This window comes from Bos javanicus, chromosome 19, assembly GCF_032452875.1.
Source record: "Bos javanicus breed banteng chromosome 19, ARS-OSU_banteng_1.0, whole genome shotgun sequence".
NCBI lineage: Eukaryota > Metazoa > Chordata > Mammalia > Artiodactyla > Bovidae > Bos > Bos javanicus.
In genome coordinates this window covers 26,644,274-26,666,687 of record NC_083886.1, presented here as the reverse complement: position 1 = coordinate 26,666,687, position 22,414 = coordinate 26,644,274, and the positions used below count along the sequence as shown (strand labels likewise).

Genomic DNA, 22,414 nt, shown 5'->3' with positions numbered 1-22,414 from the left:
CCTGGGTTCAATCTCTGGGTTGGGAAGATCCCCTGGAGGAAGGCATGGCAACCCACTCCAGTATTCTTGCCTGGAGAATCCCCATGGACAGAGAAGCCTGGTGGACTACAGCCCATGGGGTTGCAAAGAGTCAAACACGACTGAGCGACTAAGCACAGCACAGCACCCCTAACCTGGAAGAGTTTCACCAGCCTTTCTTGATTTTGTATCCTTTACATTGAAAAAGCACTTTACGGCTTGCAAAACATTTTTATATGTGTTGTATTTCTGTTGATTCTAATATGTGTCTATAATCTGCTCTGAAAGAAGCTTTTTAACAAAGAACGTCTGCTGGGGAAATGATCGTATCAGGCTCTGGAAGGAGACATTTCTGGGACCCAGTCCTGGTTCTGCCACTGATAGGCCTCAAAGTGGGGGCGAGTATACTTAACCTCTCTGGGCCTCAATCCTCTGGTTTGTAATATAGAAACAATAACCCTACATTTCAGAGTTATAAGGATTATATGCGCACTTGTACACTGGAACACTTAAAAAACAGTGATTGGCACGAAGAACGGTTACCGCCATAGTAATTTTTAAAACCTTTTAACGGTTTACAGAAGAAAATACATTAATGACCAACAAAGAAATGTTCAACCTTGACCAAAGTTAAAGAAATAAAAATCAGCTGAATAGCCAGTACAATAAAATTACCAAGAAATCTAGAGTTAACTAAACCAATAATGCAGGTCTAGTTAATTAAGATGTATGTATCTGTTATTTTCATTCTTAAGAATCAAATATCAAGAATCCTGTGAGATAAGGAAGGACCCAATGAGCTGATATGAAAAAGATCACCAAAATATAAAGAAGCTGGATACAGATGAGCATACGGTACCCACTGGTGGGGAGATTTTACATGATACTTTTCCTGAATTGTTTGCCTTTTTAGCCAGGTACAGCTTTTAATTAAGAGAAAACCTTACACACTTCGGAAAAATGTATTTCATGCGCAAGTTCAGTTAATGACAATAGTAGCAGCAGGAGACAAATATGCCATGATGGCACCCTCCCAAAATCTATTTCCTGACACCAGGGATCATCCTGTCTGCAAGCAAATCTACTGAGAGCTAGAGCTGATTTGCAAAGTGCAGCAAACGTCTCCTCCCTTTGAGAGATGAGAATTCTGGGTATCTGGGATCAAGGTCCCACAGCTCTTTTATAAGTTAACACAGCAAAATATCTCTTTTTTAACTTCATCATGCCAACTTCAACAAGTTTGCTTCTATTCAGTTATTTATAAACACTGACCCTCAATGGTGCTGCCAGGGAAACTCTTGTATGGTGATGCTAAAGTTTAACAGCAGCTGAGAATGGTAAATACTGGACAGAGTTACTTTTCCTTTTTAAGAAATTGTATTAAGGCCCATTTAATGCCTATATCATGCATGGTTCTCATGTACAAAGCTAATCATTTCTAGTAATACTCAAACATGCCTACTTCACTGACAGCATTTATGACCACTTCATTTCTCTTTCCTATGAAAATACCACATGAGTTGCCTCCCTAGATGAGAGGTGAGTCTCATTACTTTTCTAGGGAAAAAGGCATCACTGGTGGCTCTGCAGTACAAAAGACACAGCCATCACGCACTTGGTCTACAGAGCCATACGCAGGGTTTCAGCTATGCCTTACCTCCCATGAGATTCTGTCCTAAAATACTGGTACAATAAAATTACAACTGCAAAAATTACAGAAATATGCCAAAGCTGAACTATTGCTTAATAATTAGAACTGGGATATATCCTTGGGACCGACCATCTTCCTGTTGCTCAGGTCGTTGGGCTGCTGGAGCTGCATCCAATTTCCTTCTCACTCTGAGCTCGGCCCTTGCTCGGCCCTTCACTTGCTCTGAACACAGAAAGCAGTAACTTCTCTCCGCCCTCCACGAACAGCCGCCCGAGGCAGCCTGCACCTTCCTGTCCCTACGCCGAGGTGGAAGGGCAGGGAGGACAACATTCCCACAAATGGGGAACACACGTCCAGAGGAAGAGCACAGGGGCAGACAACCACATGCCATGCTTTCATTTCTCTCAAATGCTGTCATTTGTTCCTGGGCCACCTTTGGTCTCTGCCAGGCCAGATACTGGTCATTACTAGGCACTCAAAACATGCTTGCCTAACAATACACGTTAGGCCCTCAGTATAAAGGAAATTAGGCCAGTAATGAGCAAAAGTAGGCTGAACGAGAGGAAATGAGGGCAGTCATTGTTCTGCCGAGGGCCATCAACATTCAGGCTCATGCAGTCTACCCACGCTCTGTCATTGGAAGGAAAGCAAAGAGCCGCTGACAAAAACCTGTGGCTCAAGAGCTTTCTGTGAGCTGTTCACAAGGCTCATGGAAGTCATAATGCTAAAGATACACTGTAGCATTAACATGCCAGATGTGAAAAACCTCCACCCTCGGGAGTGGGGCAGTCTAGTGTCTGTAGGGTCATCTATGTGTCATTTTTCCTTATACCCGAGGATATCATCATGTAATAATCCCAGTGTCAGTCCAGAATGCCAGCCCCACCACACGCACCTCCTCTGCAGGCTGGGCTGTTGTTGCAATTTCTGATGGCTGATCCTTCAAATGAGTATCTACTTCCAGAGAAGAATTGACTCTCTATTAAAACAGACAAGCACACTCATGAATTATGAAAATTTACAACCCATATTAGTACAAATGAATTCTGCTCCCAGAATAACTTCTGTGTGGAACTGTTCATCAGTTTTAGCTATATTAGGCTTTCTGTGGAAATTTAAGCACTCTGTCTTCATGAAAATAAATGCCATGTGCTGGTCTTGGCTTTCTGCCCCTTTTCTTCCCTCAATTTTGAAACTGTTATCAGAGTAGCTGTGTGTTTTTGTGCAAATTACTCAACTTCTCTGTTCCAGTTTCCTCATTGACAAAATAAGGAGGTTGAATGGTTTGGCCTCTATGAACCCTCCCAGTTCTATACTTCTGAGATTTTCATTGACTCTAAAAATGATTTAACATGTCTCAGACCAAGAGATAGAGAAGTTCAGTGCCCTACTCAGAGACCCAGAATGTTGTTCACTCCATTTAAGATTCTAGTGCTCTTCCATGGCTTCATCTAATCACACGAACAAGAGCATTCCTATTTACAGGATGGATTTACAGGGTCTGGCCATAGCATTCAGCTCACTACTCAGAGGAAGATGGCAAAACCTACTGGTGATGCTCTATACAATTTCATCTCGAAAAAAGCACTAATTTGTGCATAGAAGCTGTCCTCACATTTCTCTCCTCTGGAAAAAATACAGCAAATCATTCCAGATCACTGAGGTGAAAAAGCACAAAATTAAGAGTGGAAGCAGTGAACTGAACACTAATGCCAACAATAGCTTTATTTGATTAGGAACATAAATTGCAATCGAAACTCATTCCCTAAATGAAAATCTCACCTTTCGCAAAAGTGGTACTTTCTCTCTCCTCCCCATCTTGAACCCTCATCCACAAAGGAAGACACATCAGTAGTGTGGGTGCCCGAAAGGGGCCCTGGCAGCACTGTGCCCACACCACGACACACGAGCAGCAGTGCAGCTGCTGACTGCTGGACAGACACACAGCCCCGCAAAGGGTCAGTGTGACCTCTGGGGCAACACTTTTTATTTGAGAGCTTCCAAAAGGCAAGCATATGGGATGAACTAGATTACCTGGGCCTTGGCCAGGAGAGGCTTCAAACGCTCCAGAACTGCCTTCTCTACCTTGTCTGCTAACTGGGTGGTAGAAACACTATTTAGAAATAAAATTGAAAATTAAAATCAAAAGTAAGAAAATATCCTATTGTGCATATTTATTTACCACCCCAGGCGAAGGGAAATTGAATGACTATAAAACCACAGTGCCGTTCTAATTTTCATACAAGATCCCAGGGGATCTTGTTAAACGTAGACTCTGATGCGGCTGGCCTGAGGGAGGCCTGAGAGTCTGTGTTTCCAACAGGCTCTCAGGTGATGTGATACTGCTGGTCCTGACCCCAACTTTGAGGACAAAGGCTGAGATAACATCTGAAGAAGTATATTAGGCTCTGAGTCCATTTTGAAAGAATAATGGCTCCCTCGAAACAACTATAGAGGGCACAAGACTCAACAAATGAAACTAATTTTGTTCCCTCCCAAACCCCACAATAACAGAATCAGACATAAACTCACAATGACAAGGCACGGGAAATGGTGCTAGTAACTCAAGGACAAAAGTGGTAAGTAACTTCCAACCTGAGAAGGCTGAATTCTAGAGTTGTAATGGGGAAAGCTGAGGACTCACACAATTTGCACTGCTGACTTAAGAGGCTCAAGACTGGGAGCACCAGGTACCTCGAGGCCTAGGGGTAACCTGGGAGGAGGTGGCTTAACTATAAAAGACAAGAGTCAGATGCTGTTTGAGAAGTTAGGGTCCTAGGTCCCTTCCCTCCTTCACGCACTGGACCATGGCCTCTCCGCAACTCTGAGGGAAGATGGGTTGGTTGCTCATTCTCGGGAGGGGCCTCCTGAGATGCAACTGCATTGAGACTGTAGGTGCCCTACTAAAAAGAGGGATGCATGGATGCAAGCTGAATGCCTAGGGGTAAGACTCACAGCCTCCTGACCATCTCAGCTCCAAGGACACACAGGTCCTCACTTTTTAGGCAGCAGATCAAAAGACTCATCTCTGGAGAACGTGGTGTACCCCAAAGGAAAGACCTAAACACCTGCATGACGGTCCTTAACCAACAGTTCACCCAGATGACCCTAGTGTAGAGCTCAAGGTAAATAATCCTTTCATTGGATGGTGCTTAGACTAGTCAGATATCCACAAGGAAAACAATCAACCCTGATAAGCATTTCATCTCACACACAGAAATTAATCAAAAATGGGATTACAGATATAAAAAATAAAACTGAAACTAACAGCATTTTAGAAGAAAATATAGAATATCCTTGAAACTTCAGCACTGGTCATGATTACTTAGTTCATAAAAAAGATTTAACTGTAAAATGAAAAAACTGCTAAGCTGATCTTAATCAAAATTTGAAACTTCTCATATTCAAAAGATCCCATTAAGAAAATACATAGGCAAGCCACAGGACTGGGAGAAAATATTTGCTGCACATATTCTGAAAGAGGCCTCAAATCCAGACCATATTTTTTGAAACTCTTAAAAATCAGTAATTATAAAAACAATAAAAAATGGATACAAAACTTGAATAAACACATCACAGTAAGCACTACCAAGTGTTCATCATCATTAGACTTCAAGGAAATGCAAAGTAAAATCCCAGCGAGATACCACCACCCTCTCACCAAAATAACTGAAATTTTAAAAATCGGACATTACCACATGTCAGCTGGGATGCAGAAAAACTAGAAGGGAACTCCTATACTAACTAACAATGGAAAACAACCCAGAGGTTAATTCACAAGAGGATGTATAAACAGACTGTGGAGGTGTGTGTGTGAACAGTCACACGATGGAATACTACTTGGTAGCAAAATGGAAGACTACACCGGGCAGCCTGCTGTCCCCCTGCCCAGGCCTCTTCCGGAGGTCCACTGCACCTGCTGCATCTCCGGAGGCCCCAAACATGGTAAGCCCTACATCTGCCAGGACTCATTCATGATCTATAAACTTTCCGGATGGGCACCTAAAAACTCCCAGAAGTTTAGGAAGGACCCTGCACAGCCTGCTTTCCCCGGGAGTCCTCATCTAATCCCAGCAGCACACTGCCTTTCCAGGTTTGGGCCTGCTTCTCAGCTGTCCAGATGAAACAGTATGCCATTAGGGACACACACAAGGGTAACAGATTTATGAATACAAGAAATGAAAAGATGAAGACAGGAATCAGGACAGTGGTGAGCTCTGGGGAGAAAGAAGGAGATGCAACTGAGGAGGGACCCACAGCGGGGAGTTTGAGAGTAGGGGTGCTGACCTATCTCTTGGTTTGGGGGTGGTGGTAGTTCACAACACTCACCCTCTAACGAAAGGGCCACAGCCCTTCTAACCTGGGAGTGGACGCTCTCTCATGACTGGTGATAGAATGCACAGCTGTATCAATGAGGATTCTGTTCACGTGACTTCAGGGTGACTCTATGAGAGCGAGACAGATGAGCCAACTGCAGCGGTAACAACTAAGCCTGCTCATGAACTTCTTCGTGCCTGGATTTAGGTGGTGACACTCTTGGGGGCAAATGGGAAAAGCAACCTCACTCGAAAACCTTAGGCTGTACTCAAGCTAACATGTGAAGCAGAAGTATCCTAGCAGACTGCATATATATGCCCCACCTGGCCAAGAGACAAGCATCTCCAACGGAAACACAAACAGACATAACACTGGTCTTTCAGATAAAACTCCCCCTAAACTGTAGATATCATTCAAACTGCACACAAAAGAAATACTTTCTAGAAAAAATACTGTGCAAATACACGCAGGCATGCAGACACTCATTCATTCATTCATTTGGTGAGGTCAGGCCCACACAGTCCAGGATGGTGGTGAAACTGTCTGGACCAATTTAAGAATAGGCAAGCATGCATCATCCTTCAGAAGCAAACACATATCTCAGTTTCTGACAACTATCCCTTTCTTCCGTTTTCAGCTCATTCAGTTCCTTTGTTCTTCTGGAAGTTTCAGCATCAAGCCAATGGAGCCTAAAGGATACTATCACAGAGACATCCCAACTCTCCTCAAACTAGCCAGGACTCCCAGGGGCTCCCGTCTGAGCTCCGATGTTGGCTTCTCAGGTGACTTCAAAGAACTTTAAGCAGTCTGACAGACAATAGACATGAAAAGTGTGACAACACCAAAAAACAATCCCAACAAGTTGTAAAAATAGCTAGATGATATAAAATAGGCCTGCTGTGTTTTTCTCTACCTCAGAAAACAGACAGTTACCTCTGTTTTTGCATTTTGTCCATTTGTTCGGCTTTTAATTCTTCTAATTCCTTCAATCTTTTGGAAGTTTCAGCATCTAGCCAAGCGAGTCTAGCAGAGAATACAAAAGTCAGGCCAATTCTGCCTCAACCTGCAGGTGTCATTACCGCATAAACAGACCAGGAGTCAGGACCCCGCAGAGCACCCATCTCGGCTCCATCAAAGACTCAGGAGGTAACTCAGTCTCTGGGCCAGTGAAGCTCTCGGTGTAATGTTCCATGTAAAAAGACATTTACCCGCAAGAGCATTCCTGGTTAGCATGCAGTGCCACAAAAACCTGGCCACAAATATTCTCGAGAAAACTAGCCTTCGCTGCAATTAGAACTTCTTGCTCAGCTGTAAAACAATGCTGCTGCTCTATCTTCCAGCTCAGACAAAGAAATGGGCTCCCAGGAGAGCCCTCAAGGCAGAGTGAAGTCAAATAAACACAGTAAGGAAAAGCGAGCTCCTAACAACCTTATTGTATGTGTTAGGGCTTGATGCTTTCAGCCCAGGACAGTGAACAGTATCAAATTATCTAATGGTCCACTTTCACCCTGGCTTCCCCATAATTGCAAGAACAATTCCAGCCAAATGAATGCAGGCAACCTGTTTTCACTGTTCTCCTGTCATGGAATGGCCTCACCTCATCACCCCCTATTTAAAGCCTATTCTTCAAGTCCTAATTGCTTTTCCATCTCCCTCCAGGAAGCCCAGATCTCTGCAGAGGTGTCCTGTCCGCCTTCTGAACTCTCTCAGCATTTAACACTTCAGGTTTCAGGGGACATACACCTTTCTGTCTTATAGTCAGTAACATGTCCTCCCTGTTGACTATAAATAAGCAGGGGCTGCGAGTCTGTCCTTTTTGCCCACCCCCTTGACCCCTGCAAAGGTCTCCAAAGAGCTCACAACTGTACCAAAACAAGCAATTGGTAGACAACTGAAACGCACATAATTTTTGAATGAATTAGGCAAGGAATAAAAGAGGGGCTCACTGTCTAAGCTGCATAATTTGACAGGAAAGTTTAGTAATTTCCATTTTAAACAGCCAACATTATACATGGGCAAGAGGAGAGCTCACTTCAGAATTCCATTTGAAAGGGGGCCCATTTCAAAGATCTGACAAATGCCAGCACAAACCTCACTGCTTCGTGTTCAACAGCACCTCTCAACCGACTGTCCTCTTGCGTATCTTCCTGCTGGAGAGACTGTTCTTTGGTGGTATCTTTGGGGCTAGATTTCGCCTTGAGCCAGGCGGCACTGCAAAACAAGGAAAACTTACACCTTTGTAACCATTCCCTCCACACCTGATCACTCATAAAAGGTGCCAGCTGAGAAAAGACAAGAGTGTCACAGTACTGGTGATCTACGGAGGGGCTCTACATTGGAAGCTGAATGTGAAGCAGAGTGACAGCATCCAGGATTCAGGTTCAGTGTCAAAGAGAAGGTCCTTTTTGCTTCACAGAAGCAATCACTATTTTAAATGAAAAAACAATTGTCAATTACAGAATAATGGGTGAAATTCAACAAAACCCTGTTCTAATATACAGATTTGGGTCACAAATTATATTTCACATTACACAGAAACTCTGTACCTTTTATCAGGTCTAATACAGCACTTGGAACCCCAAAGCCTTCCCCCTTACCTCCCCTATCTACCACATGTACACTCTAGAAGACAGTGCATTGTATATTTGGTTTGCAATATAAACTCCAACCAACTTCTGTTTTCATGAGCTTACCAACTGAATTTACATCTCTACACTAGTACATACATAAAAACAGAGAATTAAGAGCACAGAAATAAAGCAAAGCAGCACATATATTATGAAATCAGAAGACCTGATTTTAGTCCTGCTACATAAGCAAGGCATTAGATTCTCTGGACAGTTTCTTCACCTTTAAAGTGAAAGCTGATGAATAAGCATAACCGTCCACTGAGAATCACTCAGCCCTCAGGGGACCCCATCCCACCAAGCTTCTCACCACATCTCCTGCGGGCCTCTTAGAAGTGGGACCCTTCATGTCACCTACCTTCTCGCTCGCTCTCCTCCTCATGTGACTGCTTCTGCCTGCCTTCCTGTGACTGTCCTAGCTCCAGGTCCTTTCCACTGTGCTTCTGAGAACCACTGTCCATGGTACACGAGCTCCCATTTTTAACCACTTCCCTGAAGACTGTAATTTCTGCCTCACTGGACTCTGTGCCCCAGAAGGACAATGCCTTCTTCCCAGCTCTGCAGAAGATTGGGCCCTCATTCTCTATGTGCTGTGAGTAAGTGCTGCTGCTGCTGCTAAGTTGCTTCATGGCCCCATGGACTGCAGCCTACCAGGCTCCTCTGTCCATGGGATTTTTCAGACGAGAGTACTAGAGTGCGTTGCCACTGCCTTCTCCTGAGTAAGGGTGACAAGGCAGTAATGTCAGCTCTATCCTAACTGTCCTCTGCGTCAGGACAGCATCTATGAGGTTTGTACGGTTTTTTAATTCATGTTGTCTTGACTTGGACTAGGAATTATTTTTAAGCATTCATTCAGCAAAGATTTACTAAATGCCTACTAAGATTGACTACATCAGGCACTGTACATTCAGATATAAGGCACAGTTCCTAGCCTCAAGTAACCAGGATCCACTGGGTGTAGAGGCGAGTGAAGAGCAGCCCTCGAAGTCCACAGGGTACTGGAGTAACCTGTGGGAGTTACTCTACCCACAGTCAAGTAGGAAAAAGGACCCAATGGGCTTCCAGTCAAAAACATTTCATGTATTACCCATCCAAATAAGCTTTTTTCCGTAAAGGGGACTAAGGCCACTGCTTCACTTGCTCTAAGCAATAGGTCACCTTTGATCTGTGGAGGAAAAGTAAGATCACATACCTGAATGCTTGAATTTTTACATACCATTTAGGAGATGCTGGTGGGGATGTGGGGTTTGGAGGTATCCAAGGAGCCCTACTGTCTTTCACAGGCTGTTGGTTCATTTTTAATCTGGAGGAGACTGTTGTCCTTTGCAACCTGCTTTTGCTGTAAGAGGGGATTAGTCTACTTTTTTCAGCTTTGTGGAGTCCCTGCAAGAGATAAATATGAATTATAAAGCCAAATGGATAGCAAAGAAACTGGTTTTAACCTCAGGCTTACTGAAGGTTCAAATGTCCCTATGCTGTTCAGGCATTCATTCAGCAAAAACTTAAGTGGAAAGCACTGTTGTAGAAATTTGGGGACAGCACAGATTACACTAAAACAACCCTGGTTGTGGGGAGAGGGGCACACGTGTAAAACTGAATCCCTGGCTTGGCCATCTTTATATATACACATATAAAGAAATATATATTTATATATTTAATATAATTAAATATAAATATAATATATATTTAAATATAAATTAAATATTTATATTTTAATATATATAAAGACACATATTTTATATATATTTTTATATTTTTATATTTATAAATATATAAAATATATAAAAAATATAATATATACTATATAAAATATATATAAATTTATAATATATATTGTAATATATAATATATAAATATATAATATATTTATAAATATATAAAATATATATAACGTCTTATATATTTATAATATATTATAATATATAAATATATGAATTTTATATAAATATATATAATATATAAAATATGTAAATATACATAATATATAAATATAAATATATTTATAAATATATAAATATATTTGTATATTTAATATAAATATATTAAATATAAATTAAATATTTATATTTAATATATATAAAGACATATATTTTATAAATATATATTTTATATATTTATATATTTATAAATATAAATATATAAAATTTATAAATATAAATATAAAATATATAAAAATATATAATATATAAATATATATATTATATATATAAATATACAATATAAACAATATATTTATAAATATATAAAATATATATAATATATATTTATAATATATATTATATATTATAAATATATAAATATATGAATTTTATATAAATATATATATACATACTATATATAAATATATATTTGTATATTTAATATAAATATATTAATGTTAAATATATTTAAATATAAATATATTAAATATAAATTAAATATTTATATATTTAATATATAAATGTATATATATAAAGAAATATATATATATAAAGAAATATATATTTCTTCCTAACTAAGCAAAAGAGATAAATTGTAAAACATTCTTGGATAAAACACATCTCTCAGTCTTGAGGTTTCCTATCTGTAAAATGGGAGATAATGTCTTCCCAAATTTCTAGAAGATTAAAAGAGCTAATAGAGAAGGAGTATGATGAAGTCAGGAGAAGGCAATGGCACCCCACTCCAGTACTCTTGCCTGGAAAATCCCATGGACGGAGGAGCCTGGCAGGCTGCAGTCCATGAGATCGCTAAGAGTCGGACATGACTGAGCGACTTCACTTTGACTTTTCACTTTCATGCACTGGAGAAGGAAATGGCAACCCACTCCAGTATTCTTGCCTGGAGAATCCCAGGGATGTGGGAGCCTGGTGGGCTTCCGTCTATGGGGTCGCACAGAGTCGGACACGACTGAAGCGACTTAGCAGCAGCAGCATGATGAAGGCAGGAAGGTATATGCCACCTAAACAGAACAACTACCATAAAATGCTATAGAGAACAAGGCTGTTTCGGAGAAATATTCCAGGCTGAATTTGTATAAGCTCAACCCTGACTGCCCAATGATCTCCCTTGAGAGTCTGTTTGAAAAGCAATAAAGACTTGATCTTAATCCATGATTTATGAGTAACAGGTGATTATGTTACAGAAGCCTATGGAGAAGCCATCAAATTGGAGTAACCACGTTAAGCATATTCAGACTAGGAGGTGGTCTTCTAGCCAGTTCTCCACTGGTAGGGCCTAAAGTTAAATTTTAGATAGGCGCTTAAGAATATAATGTACTTTGAAGCCAGCTGACTCCCAAAGCCATGTTAGAAAGTACTCACCCTAAGATGCCTTTCAATATCAAGTGATATATTATGTATCAATATTTAGCAGAAAATCTTCATCTTAAACCTTCAAATTTCATACTTCCAAATCAGAAGCAGAAAAAAATTGTATTTTAAAATAGCCTGCCCAATGAAGACCATGGTATCAAATCAGAAAGGCTCTTACTAAACCTGGACAAGAAAGAATGCCCTGTCCTTAGTAACAATACTAAAACTTGTTTTTTGTTTATAAGCTATGTCAGCTTAGACAGCTGGGCTTAAGGGCTCTGGCATTCAAATGCCCAAGAACTCAAATCCTGACTCCACCACTTACCAGCCTGTGTGACCTTGGACAATGTCAGATTAATACAAATGGGCCAAAAGAGAGGAGTGATTTCATACTTGCTGTGGTCTTGCTGGTGCCAGAGTATCTTTCTTCCTAGACGGTGGCACGTTCTCAGTCACAAGCTTCTTTCTCCCTGCTTTTATTTTTGCCAGGGCTAATGCCTCTTCTTTGAAGCCTGCATTTTGGTCGAGGATAGATGGAGCGTTTTCCTGAAGGATATCCGCCTCTAATCCATCAAGCTCATTTTCCAGCCTCTGGGTCACTGGAAGCTCTGTATCGGGTTGATACTTATCTACATGGAGATTTCAGAAGGACAAGCGGAAGGAAATGCTATTCAAATCAAGTAAGAATGATTATCCAGAGGCAGATAAGCTCACAACACCCTGTTAAAAGCTGAAGTGTCTTGCTGCCAAGAGTTGCTTCTGATCCTATGACTCCTACTGCAGTTCTATGGCAGAAACCTAAGTATCATGGGTGACTCCTAAATCTCACCTCCCACATTTACTTACTCACCTGGTCCCTCAAATCCTAATTCTATCAGTAAAATACCTCTTGCCCTTTTCTTCCCTCCTGCCACTCCCTAAGGTCAGGCTTGCAATAAATATCTTGTGACTGCAACAGCAGCATCTTCTAACAGACCCCTTCTTTCTCTTCAATCACACCTTCTCCTGACTACCATAATTATGTTTTTAATGTAAATATTTAAGTATCACTTCTCAAAACCTTCGATGGCTCCAAATTTGATACAGAATAAAGTCTGAAATCCATACATGACATATAAGCTGCAATGGGAAAGAAAGTAAAACTGTATTTGAAGATGAGATATTTTGTATATAGAAACAATCCAAAGAGAATCTACAGATAGGCAATTACAACTAAGAATAGAGTTCAGCAATGTTTCTGGATAGAAGAAGAAAAATAAACAAAATTCAGTATCATTTGCAGATACCAAAATAACTAATTAGAGAAAATATAAGAGAAAAAGTACCCCATTAACAATAGCAACTAAACTATAAGGCACTAAGGAAGAAATCTTAGGAAAGATGTATAAGACTTTTTACCAAACAAAAAAGTTCAAAGGTATTTTTGAAGGACAAGAAAGAAAGTCTGGATCAATTCTTTTCATGAATGAAAAAAATACTGTAAAGCGTCAATTCTCCCCATAGTGATCCTCAATTTCAAATGCAAGTTCAATTAAAATCTCAACAGATTTCTTTTTTGTGGATGTAAAATTTTAATGCTAAAATTCTTACAAAGTGTAAAATCCCAAGACAGCCCAACTAATTCTGAAGAACAACAAAGTGAGGAGTAGGGCAGGGGTGGGAGTCTTATTTTCCCAGAGACAGTGTTCGTGATAAAGCTGTAATAATTAAGGCAGTGTGGGAGTGATGCAGGAACAGGCAGAAACCAACGAAGCGGGACGGGTGTGACCAAGGCAGTATGACAGATCAATGAGTGTGAGCTGCAGCGCTCAATAAATGATGCTGAGATTACTAGTACCCATAGGTAACTACGGAAAGATCTAAGTGTTCCGTGTGAGAATCCTCACCCTCACACGGAACGCTTACATTCTAAATGTAAAGAAGACCTAAATGCGAAAGCAAAACTTTTAAAGCTTTTACAAGAAAATATAAGAATATGAGTATGACATCAGGGCAGAAAATGCTTTCTTAAAGCCAAATATAATGTTAACATATGTAAACTTAATTACACTAAACTGCACCTTGCTTTTGACAAAGACACCAAAAAAGTCACAGAGAAGCCAGAGTCTGAAAGTAGATTTCTGTACGGTATATAATTAATATAGGCTTAATATCCAGAATAGATAAAGAACAACTGTGAATCTATAAGAAAACAAACAATGCAATAGGGAAACAGGCAAAGGACAGAAAATGGCAGAGAGAAAATCTAAACTGTCAATAAAAACATGAAAAGATGAGCACCAGCAATCAGAAAATCGAAATTAAAGCAATGAGGTACCGTTTCAAATTCATCAGATTGGGAGGAAAATTTTTAATGTGACAATACCAAGTATAAACAAAGATGCAGAAAAACAAGTACTCTCATAGCTATTAGTGCAGGAGTGAACTGGCGCAGCTACCAGAAGATTCGCCCACACTGTCGCCCAGAAGCTTCACTCCTAGGAACACCCTCAGCCTTGAGGGAGCCTCATGCGTACACAGGAAGACATGAGATAGACAATCACTTCAAAGCGTTTATAATAGCAAAAATCAGACACAACCCAAAGGTCCATCAGTTTTACTACATTTAGACTGCTTTTAACAGCAGTAGGCTAAAGGCCAGGTTCCTCTTGCATCACTTTTTTAATCTGGTACTTTTCAAGGCCATGGAGGTTACACAGTAAGGATACATAAACTGAAAGGAAAGAATGCTTAGAACAAATCCTAGTCTAAAATTTAATTATTAACCCTCAGGTTTACATATAGCAAGGTGACTCTGACCTCTAGGTCCCGATGCCTTTCCAGTAATGATCTGTATAAACCAACTGCAAATGTAGTACAAGCTCCAGGGGCAGCTGAGTTTGAGGACATTGCTGGTGGTGGGGAGGGATTGTCCTTACGTCTGACGAGTTGTGCTAATGCAATCCACCACTTCAAGAACATTCCAGCAGCTGCTAAAGAAATGCATCAGTTACAGAAATCACAAGACCAAATCAGGCTCACACATTTAATTCAAATGAAAATGGCAAAGACGTGATTTCCCACCTAACTGGCTCCCTGTGACTTTTAGGGGCGGGAGGTCAGAATGGAGGAATTAGGTAGAGCGACATCTAAAACAGAAAAGACACCACAACCTTCTGAAATCCAGTTCATAAAGAAAAAAAATAATAATACACATAAATAAAAATAAGAGGATCACAACCTTCGCCATAAGCAACTGTACCAAATTTGCCAAGTGGCTAAGCATAATCACACCTCAATTTGTAATGATGATAACAACAATGATTTTATCATCATCTCTTACATCTGTACATCTCTTCAGTTTCTAACATCCTTCACATTCACATTTGAGGCTCACTGTGACACAGAGCAGGCGGGGCAATGATTAACTTTTCAGATGAGGAAATGACAGTCAAGTGTTTTACTCAAGGTCAAGGACAGCAAGCAACAGCGTCACATCTTCTGACCCCCAGTCCAGGGTGAGGCCCATTCATCCTGCCGTCAGAAACTGCAGCGCTGTTCCAGACAACTGAAGCTTACGTACTTCTGGATGAAATACCTAATTTGCTACTTTAAACAGCTCAGTCAGTCACACAGGATAAGGACCACCAGCATACCTGAGAGAGGTTGCAGGTTCGATTCCAGACCACCACAATAAAGCAATATCATGATAAAGTGAGTCACTCAAGTGTTTTGGTTTCCCAGTGCATACAAATGTATGCTTATATAGTATGTAGTCTAGTACGTGTGCAATAGTGCTGTGTCTTGAAAAAATGTACACACCTTAATTAAAAAATACTTTATCACTCAAAAATGCTAACTATCACCTGACAACACAGGGTTGCCGCAAACCTTCAACTTGTAAAAACCACGGTATCTGCAAAGCGCAATAAAGTGCAGCACAGTAATGTGAAGTATGCCTGTATTATCCGCATTCACAGATACAAAAATGAAGGTTCAGAGAGACGAAATTACCCACCCAGGATCACAAACGGGCCGAGCTGGGACCAGAGGGAGGGCTTTTTGGTCCCCGTCTTCCCCACAGTGGTCTGTCTTCCTGCTTTCCCTCACTGGTACCTGTGGTGAGTTTTAAATGAACAGGTTTCCCAACTTTTCTCTCTGAAGCTGGTCCCCGCCTGTTGGTGCACTCACAGTTACGGGTCCCTCTCATCTTTCAACTCATTTGGGAAACACGTCTCTGTGGGCAGGCCTGGAAAGTTCTCTACATTTCCTCCAGAGCGTCGTAAACGAGCCCCTAATACCCAGAACTGAAGTTACCATGATCTGTTGCTCAAAGCCTTTTCTTGTTCTACCACACCCTCTTCAGAGCTGGTTGTTTAAGCGCCTAATTACTGCCGGGCCCTGGGCTCCCACAGAGGATACAGCATCCAATAAGCATCACACCCACACTGAGCGGAAGGCGGCCCCTGGGTAGAAGGAAGGTGGCAGCATTGGTTCTACCCGCCTACCAATGAAGGGAACAGAATGCCCCGTTACAGCAAGTGAATATCTAACAGCGACTGAGGAGGTTAGGTTTTGTTACATTCACGATACAGGCAGGACATTATACTATGCAGGTGCCACAGAATTAGTGACAAATTGAGAAAGTGAACTGATTTATAACTTCAGATCAGTAGAGGAAACAAAATGAAACAAGAACTCGATTAACATAGTAAATTACAACAAAGAAAAAGAAGTGGCAGATCAAAATAAAAAGGGAGAAAGAAGTCCAAATGTGCCATTAATCTCAGTAAATGTCAGTAGGTTAAATATAGAACTCTACAACAGGGTGAAAAACACTGACAATGAAGAACTTACAACAAACATTCTTAAAAGAGCAAAGACGGACTGTACATAAAGGGATGTGAAATGTTATTCTAGGTAAATGCCAAATAAGTTGGGTAGATGAAACAATATTTGTATCAAACAAAACAGAACCCAAAGTGAATGACATTAGCAAGACAAATATTTAATAATAATATATAAAATCCACCAAAAAAGATTTATCAGTAAGGAATGCTTATGCATCTAATAGCACGACTTCAAAATGTACTAAACAAAAATGAATACAAATACAATGAGAAATTTTAAAAGTCTTCAAAGACTTTAACATACCTTTATATCAGTCGTCTAAATCAAGTAAATAAAACCAGAAAACCATAGAAAAAAAATAATAAAAGAAATAAAGATTGGAAAGGAGGACATAAACCAATGGTTATATTTATAGATGACATGACTATATACATTGCAAAACACAAATAATATGCAGATAAATTACAGAAATAAATTAGCAAGGTTGCTAGATACAAGATCAACACACAAAATCAACTATGTGTATACCCATAATATACGCTAGAAATTAAATTTTTAAAAAGACATCCTTTACTAGAGCGCTGGAAATAGCAATAATTCTAACTAAAGATGAACACACACACACACATTGTAAGTTACTAAGAGTATTTAAAAACAACTTAAATGAATAGAGGGACATATACCCTGCCTGTGGATTGGGAAATATAATTTTGTAAAGATATCAATTCCCCATCAAAATTTCAATAGGTTGTTTGTTTGGGAGTGTTGAGAGAGAGAGGGCAGGGAAGCAACAAATTCTGATCCTAAGATTTCTATGGAAATACTGAGGGTCACTGGTGACAAAAGCTGCCTTAGAATAATTAAGATAGTATACACTAGCCTAAGAACCTACTGACTTATAATAATTAAGATAGTATACACTAGCCTAAGAACCCACAATTAGATCAGTGGAAGAGAAGAGAGGACCCAGGAAGTGACCCTACACATGTGGACACTTCACTTATGACAAAAGTGACATCGCCACTGCGGGAAAAAGGATAATGTTTTCAACGAAGAGTGCTACCTCAAGTAGATATCCACCCGGAAGAAAATGAACCTTTTCTAGAAAATAATATAGGAAAATGTTTCCTTAACTATAGCAAAGGGAAAAGCTTTTTTTTTCCCTAGTAATTAATTATTTTTTCCCCCAACCAGGGCGTTATTGTTGTTTCCTCGCTAAATCATGTCTGACTCTTTGTGACCCCATGGACTGTAGCCTGCCAGGCTCCTCTGTCCATGGGATTTCCTAGGCAAGAATACTGGAGTGCGCTGCTATTTCCTTTTCCAGGAAAAGCCTCTTAAACAAGATCCAAAAACAATCTTAAAAAACAAAAACCCTATATAGGAAAAGATTGCCACGTTGGAATTAAGTGAAATTAAGAATTCTGTCCATCAAAAGACACTACAGCAACATTTAAAAGCAAGCCACATCTTATTTCTAAGAGAATATCTATAACACAGGTAATTGGGAAAGGGCCCATATGCAGCATACTCCTACAAAGAACTCGACAAATCAATTGAGAAAAGTGAAAGGAAAAAAGGAACAGAAAATAAGAAAGAGAGGGAGGCAGAGGGAGGACTGGGAAAGAGACTTGAACTGGCACTTCACAAAAGACATGTAAATGGCCAATAAATATACGAAAAAGTACTCACCATAAATCATCCAGAAAATATAAACTAAAACCACAATGACAGCCTTACACACCAAGCAGGTGGCTAAAATTTTTAAAACTAATAACAAGTGCTGACAAGGATGTATAGCAACTATTCTCATAGGCGACTGGTTGGAATATAAAAGATAAAACTACTTTGAAAAAAATCCTTATTACAGTTGAACAAATACATACCCTGATGACCTAACAATAATACTCCTGGGAATAAACCCATAAGAAATACATACACACATGTACCAAGAGACGTATATAAAAACAATCACAGTAGTTCTCCTTAAAACCACTCCAAACTGGACAAAATCCAATGACTGTACATTCCACTTCAACTTATAAAAGGAAAACTGTTGTTGCTTAGTTGCTCTGCTGTGTCTGACTCTTGGCAAACCTTTGGGATTTTTCAGGCAAGAATACTGGGGTGGGTTGCCATTTCCTCCTCTAGGGGATCTTCCCAAACCAAAGATCAAACCCACATCTCCTGTGTCTCCTGCACTGCAGGCAGGCTCTTTACCCGATGAGCCATCATATATTCTACTTCAACTAAAATAAGGGAAACCAGCTTATTGGATTTGTCCATACACTGATATAATGGCACATTAAAAATTTCAATATTAAAATTTTAAAACTACTTTAAAGTACTATCAGTATGAAGTTTAACTATGAAGAAAAAAAAAGAGGACAAGAAAATCTCTCAGCAAAACAGGAACAGAAGAAAATTTCCTTAACTTCATATGCACATTTGCCAAAACTCGAGTCAGCATCATGTGTCAAAATGCATTCCCTTTATACTGGGAAAGGGGGACCCTGCAAAAGTCAAGCATCTTAAGAGAAAATATTTATGATATATGTAAACCAGAAAAGGATGAAGATCCAAAATACATAAAGAACTTCTGAAGCAAAGACAGGACCCAGCAGGGAGATGGCAAAGCATATGAACAGACAAATCACAGAAGAGGAAGAAATAAACAAGGCCAAGGAACATGTGAAAGAAAAATCTTCCTCACCAGGAACCAGGGAATATAATATAAAACAATAAGATATTCAGTAACATTTTCCACCAAGAGACTGGAAATTTTTTATATTTCATTGTATAAAGTACTTGGTAAGGATATGGGGAAATATATACTGATGGTCAGTGCTAGTTGAAAACATAACTGTACACCCATTTTCAAGGGCAAGTTGGCAGTGTCTGTTTTAAATGGGCAAACCACATAAGCTTGTAATTCTACTTACTGGAATAACAAGAATTTATTTATTACCTATGTTAAAAAAAAAAAATCCATTCATATCAACCAAGTATGTGTTTGTGTGTATATGTATACACAGCTATCATTAAAATGTAAATAAACAAACTTAGAAGAGAAAGTAGGGTTCTAACTGCCAGCTCTGTAGGAATTTACTTTGGTTAGCCCAAATGCAGGAAAAGGAAATTTTACTTTCTTCACTCTCCCTCCTCTATGGAAATACTCCAGCCTCCAGCCTAAAGTAGCATCTTGGCTGCTGTTCACTTATCCTAGTTCAAGTGCACTTATTGTTGACCAGACATAAATCCTGTGGCATAAATCAATGTGGCAACTGTTAAAGCCCAGACAATGTCAAGGAATAAAGTATCTTGCAGTAAACACTTTAGGACACATACCAGCAAGGAGCTTCTTTGCCACTGAAGGTTGTCTTGTTTCCTGTGGAAATATCTCCTTTGCTACAAAGGGCTTCCTCTCACTCTTTGGGGATGTGTTTCGCCATCTCTCTAAAGCCCTTTGGCTACCAATGGGAAATCTGCTCCGAATTTCACCGAAACATTTCTTTGCCTTTTTTGGAGACAGTTTCTTTTCCAGGAGAGATTCCAAAGCCTGCCATGAAACAGTCAATCATTCTCTTAGTTTGTCTCACAAAAGTCTGACTGTTGATCACAAAATGGAAAATGGGGACCCTGGAAAAATATGTTATTAAATGGCCATCTCCAATTGTTAGTGAACCATCACTTACTTTTAAAACTTGGTTATATAGGACATCCAGTTAATAAAAGGAATTCTGCATGCTCTTTTACATGTTTAGCTCATGAAAACCAATGATCAACAAGTAAAGAATATCATTACTATTAAAGGTATCCAAATTCTAAAACTAAGGATCCCCGTTTAAAAACTAACCACAGTCTTCAGAATATAATCCAATATAATTTATTTAATTAGTTTCCAATGAAAACCTCATAAACTTAAATAATCTTTTAAGTGGGCACACAAACTATAACGCACATCTTCATAAACTAAAGGAAACTTAGCATGTTAATGGCTCTGATCACTCATCCACCACAATGGGGGAGATCTTCCCTGCCAGCCCCCTTTCCTGAGAGAGGCATGTGCTCTAACAAGCACCCACTCACTCATCACCAGGCAGCAAGGGCCCAGTCTCCCATGGTCAGTACATGTTAACGAAAACTGAACACAGTCAGGGACATTTAGTTCAGATGACAGTAAGGATAAGAACATAAACTGTGGGATAGTGTAGTACACATCAACAAGAATAAATTTCTTGTGCTACTGAATATTTTCAAATGTAGGGGAGATAAAGGGTATGTTTAAGAAACATTATGTTAAGGTACTCTTGCCCAAACTTTGGGATAGAAAGTTTCTATCTCTTGAGATCCTTTCTAGAATGATCAAGCTATGTTCTTCAAATAAAATTGCATTCCTGATAGTGATTCCATATACATAAATGTAAGCAACATAAATCACAAATACATTTGCTGGATAAAGGTAGAAAGGGTCTTAAGGATCACCAAGGGCTAGCTAATGGTAGAAATGGTCTGTCACTTGCTCTAGAATTCTTCCCACTACAGCGTGCTTCCCTATAGCTAACAGTTTACTATTATATATCTCACACCAACATAAAGGCTTTTTTTTTTTAATCTGTGGATGAAAACGTGTGTTACAGTGGAAATAACAATGGTACGGGAGTTCGAAGACAGGTGTTTGATTCCCAGCCTTCAAGAGAAGTGTCTGTGTCATGTCTCTGAGCTTTGCTTTTTTTAATATGTAAAATAGTAATAAAACCAACTGCAAATCACACCAATATAGTAAGGATGAATGGCAGCATTCTCTAAACTTCAGAGAACTGTCAAGATTTAAGGACAGACTGTTTTTGTCGTCTTCATCACCAAAAACTAAGAACATCACCAATAAAAACAACTTAGTACACACCAGTTGGGATCTCCAGAAGTCTCTAGCCGTAGCACAAGACTTTAGGCTTGCTTCCATACATTTTTGTGCTTCTTTTCAAAAATCTATCTAGATTGTACACTGATATGCTAACCTAACTACTAAACAGTGTTTTACTGTTTTCCTTTCATATGCTAATACATTCTTTATTAAATGGCATGGTCATGGAATGGAGTATTCTGCTTAATTAATGGCCTGGTTATGAGTTGTTTTATGTCCTAGACTTAAGACACCATTTCTCAAAGAAGTAAGACACAATATTGACTAGACTATAAAAACAATGAAAATGAAGTGCTCCTTCTGCTCTCTGCAAAGCTTGAATTTACTAGGTATCAGATGAGTCTTGTGTTCTCTGTGAACCTCAATGAAATCGGGCAGTGGTGAACACAACCTCCCCGCTTAGAAATAATACACTTTAAATACAAATCATGGTCAATTTCATACCTCGATCTGTTGCAGGATATCTATCACCACATCAGGGACAGAAGACTCAGCCTCCAGCTTGGCAGAACAGAGAGAGAGCTGGCGGATAAGACTGCCCAGCTCCTTGCACCAAGTAGGAACAGGGTACTCCCCTCCGGCAGTGAACTGAGTGACAAACGTCTGTAAGGCCCGAATTGCTCCTCGATGGGCAGCAGCCAGCCTGGACACTGCCCATGACTGGCAGTAAACGAGATGCAAGAGTTACTTCAATACTCAGAACATCTAAATGTTCACCCAACCCTTAACAAACATTTACAGTCAATCTTCTGTG

General features: G+C 39.6%; 1 protein-coding gene across 6 annotated transcripts in view; it reads right to left on the bottom strand.

Moving 5' to 3' along the window:
• KIAA0753 (KIAA0753 ortholog) overlaps window positions 1-22,414 on the bottom strand; it is a 66,504-nt gene that overhangs the window by 18,935 nt on the left and 25,155 nt on the right. For 5 of the 6 annotated variants that reach the window (XM_061390783.1, XM_061390779.1, XM_061390782.1 and 2 more), the window contains exons 6-13: window positions 22,105-22,320; window positions 20,085-20,295; window positions 12,300-12,535; window positions 9,830-9,996; window positions 8,078-8,197; window positions 6,920-7,009; window positions 3,704-3,782; window positions 2,565-2,648 (exon numbers count right to left, since the gene is read on the bottom strand). In XM_061390783.1, the coding sequence (XP_061246767.1) occupies window positions 2,565-2,648; window positions 3,704-3,782; window positions 6,920-7,009; window positions 8,078-8,197; window positions 9,830-9,996; window positions 12,300-12,535; window positions 20,085-20,295; window positions 22,105-22,320 (1,203 nt within the window). The remainder of the gene's footprint in view (window positions 1-2,564; window positions 2,649-3,703; window positions 3,783-6,919; window positions 7,010-8,077; window positions 8,198-9,829; window positions 9,997-12,299; window positions 12,536-20,084; window positions 20,296-22,104; window positions 22,321-22,414) is intronic. The other variant, XM_061390781.1, reaches the window with a different exon arrangement.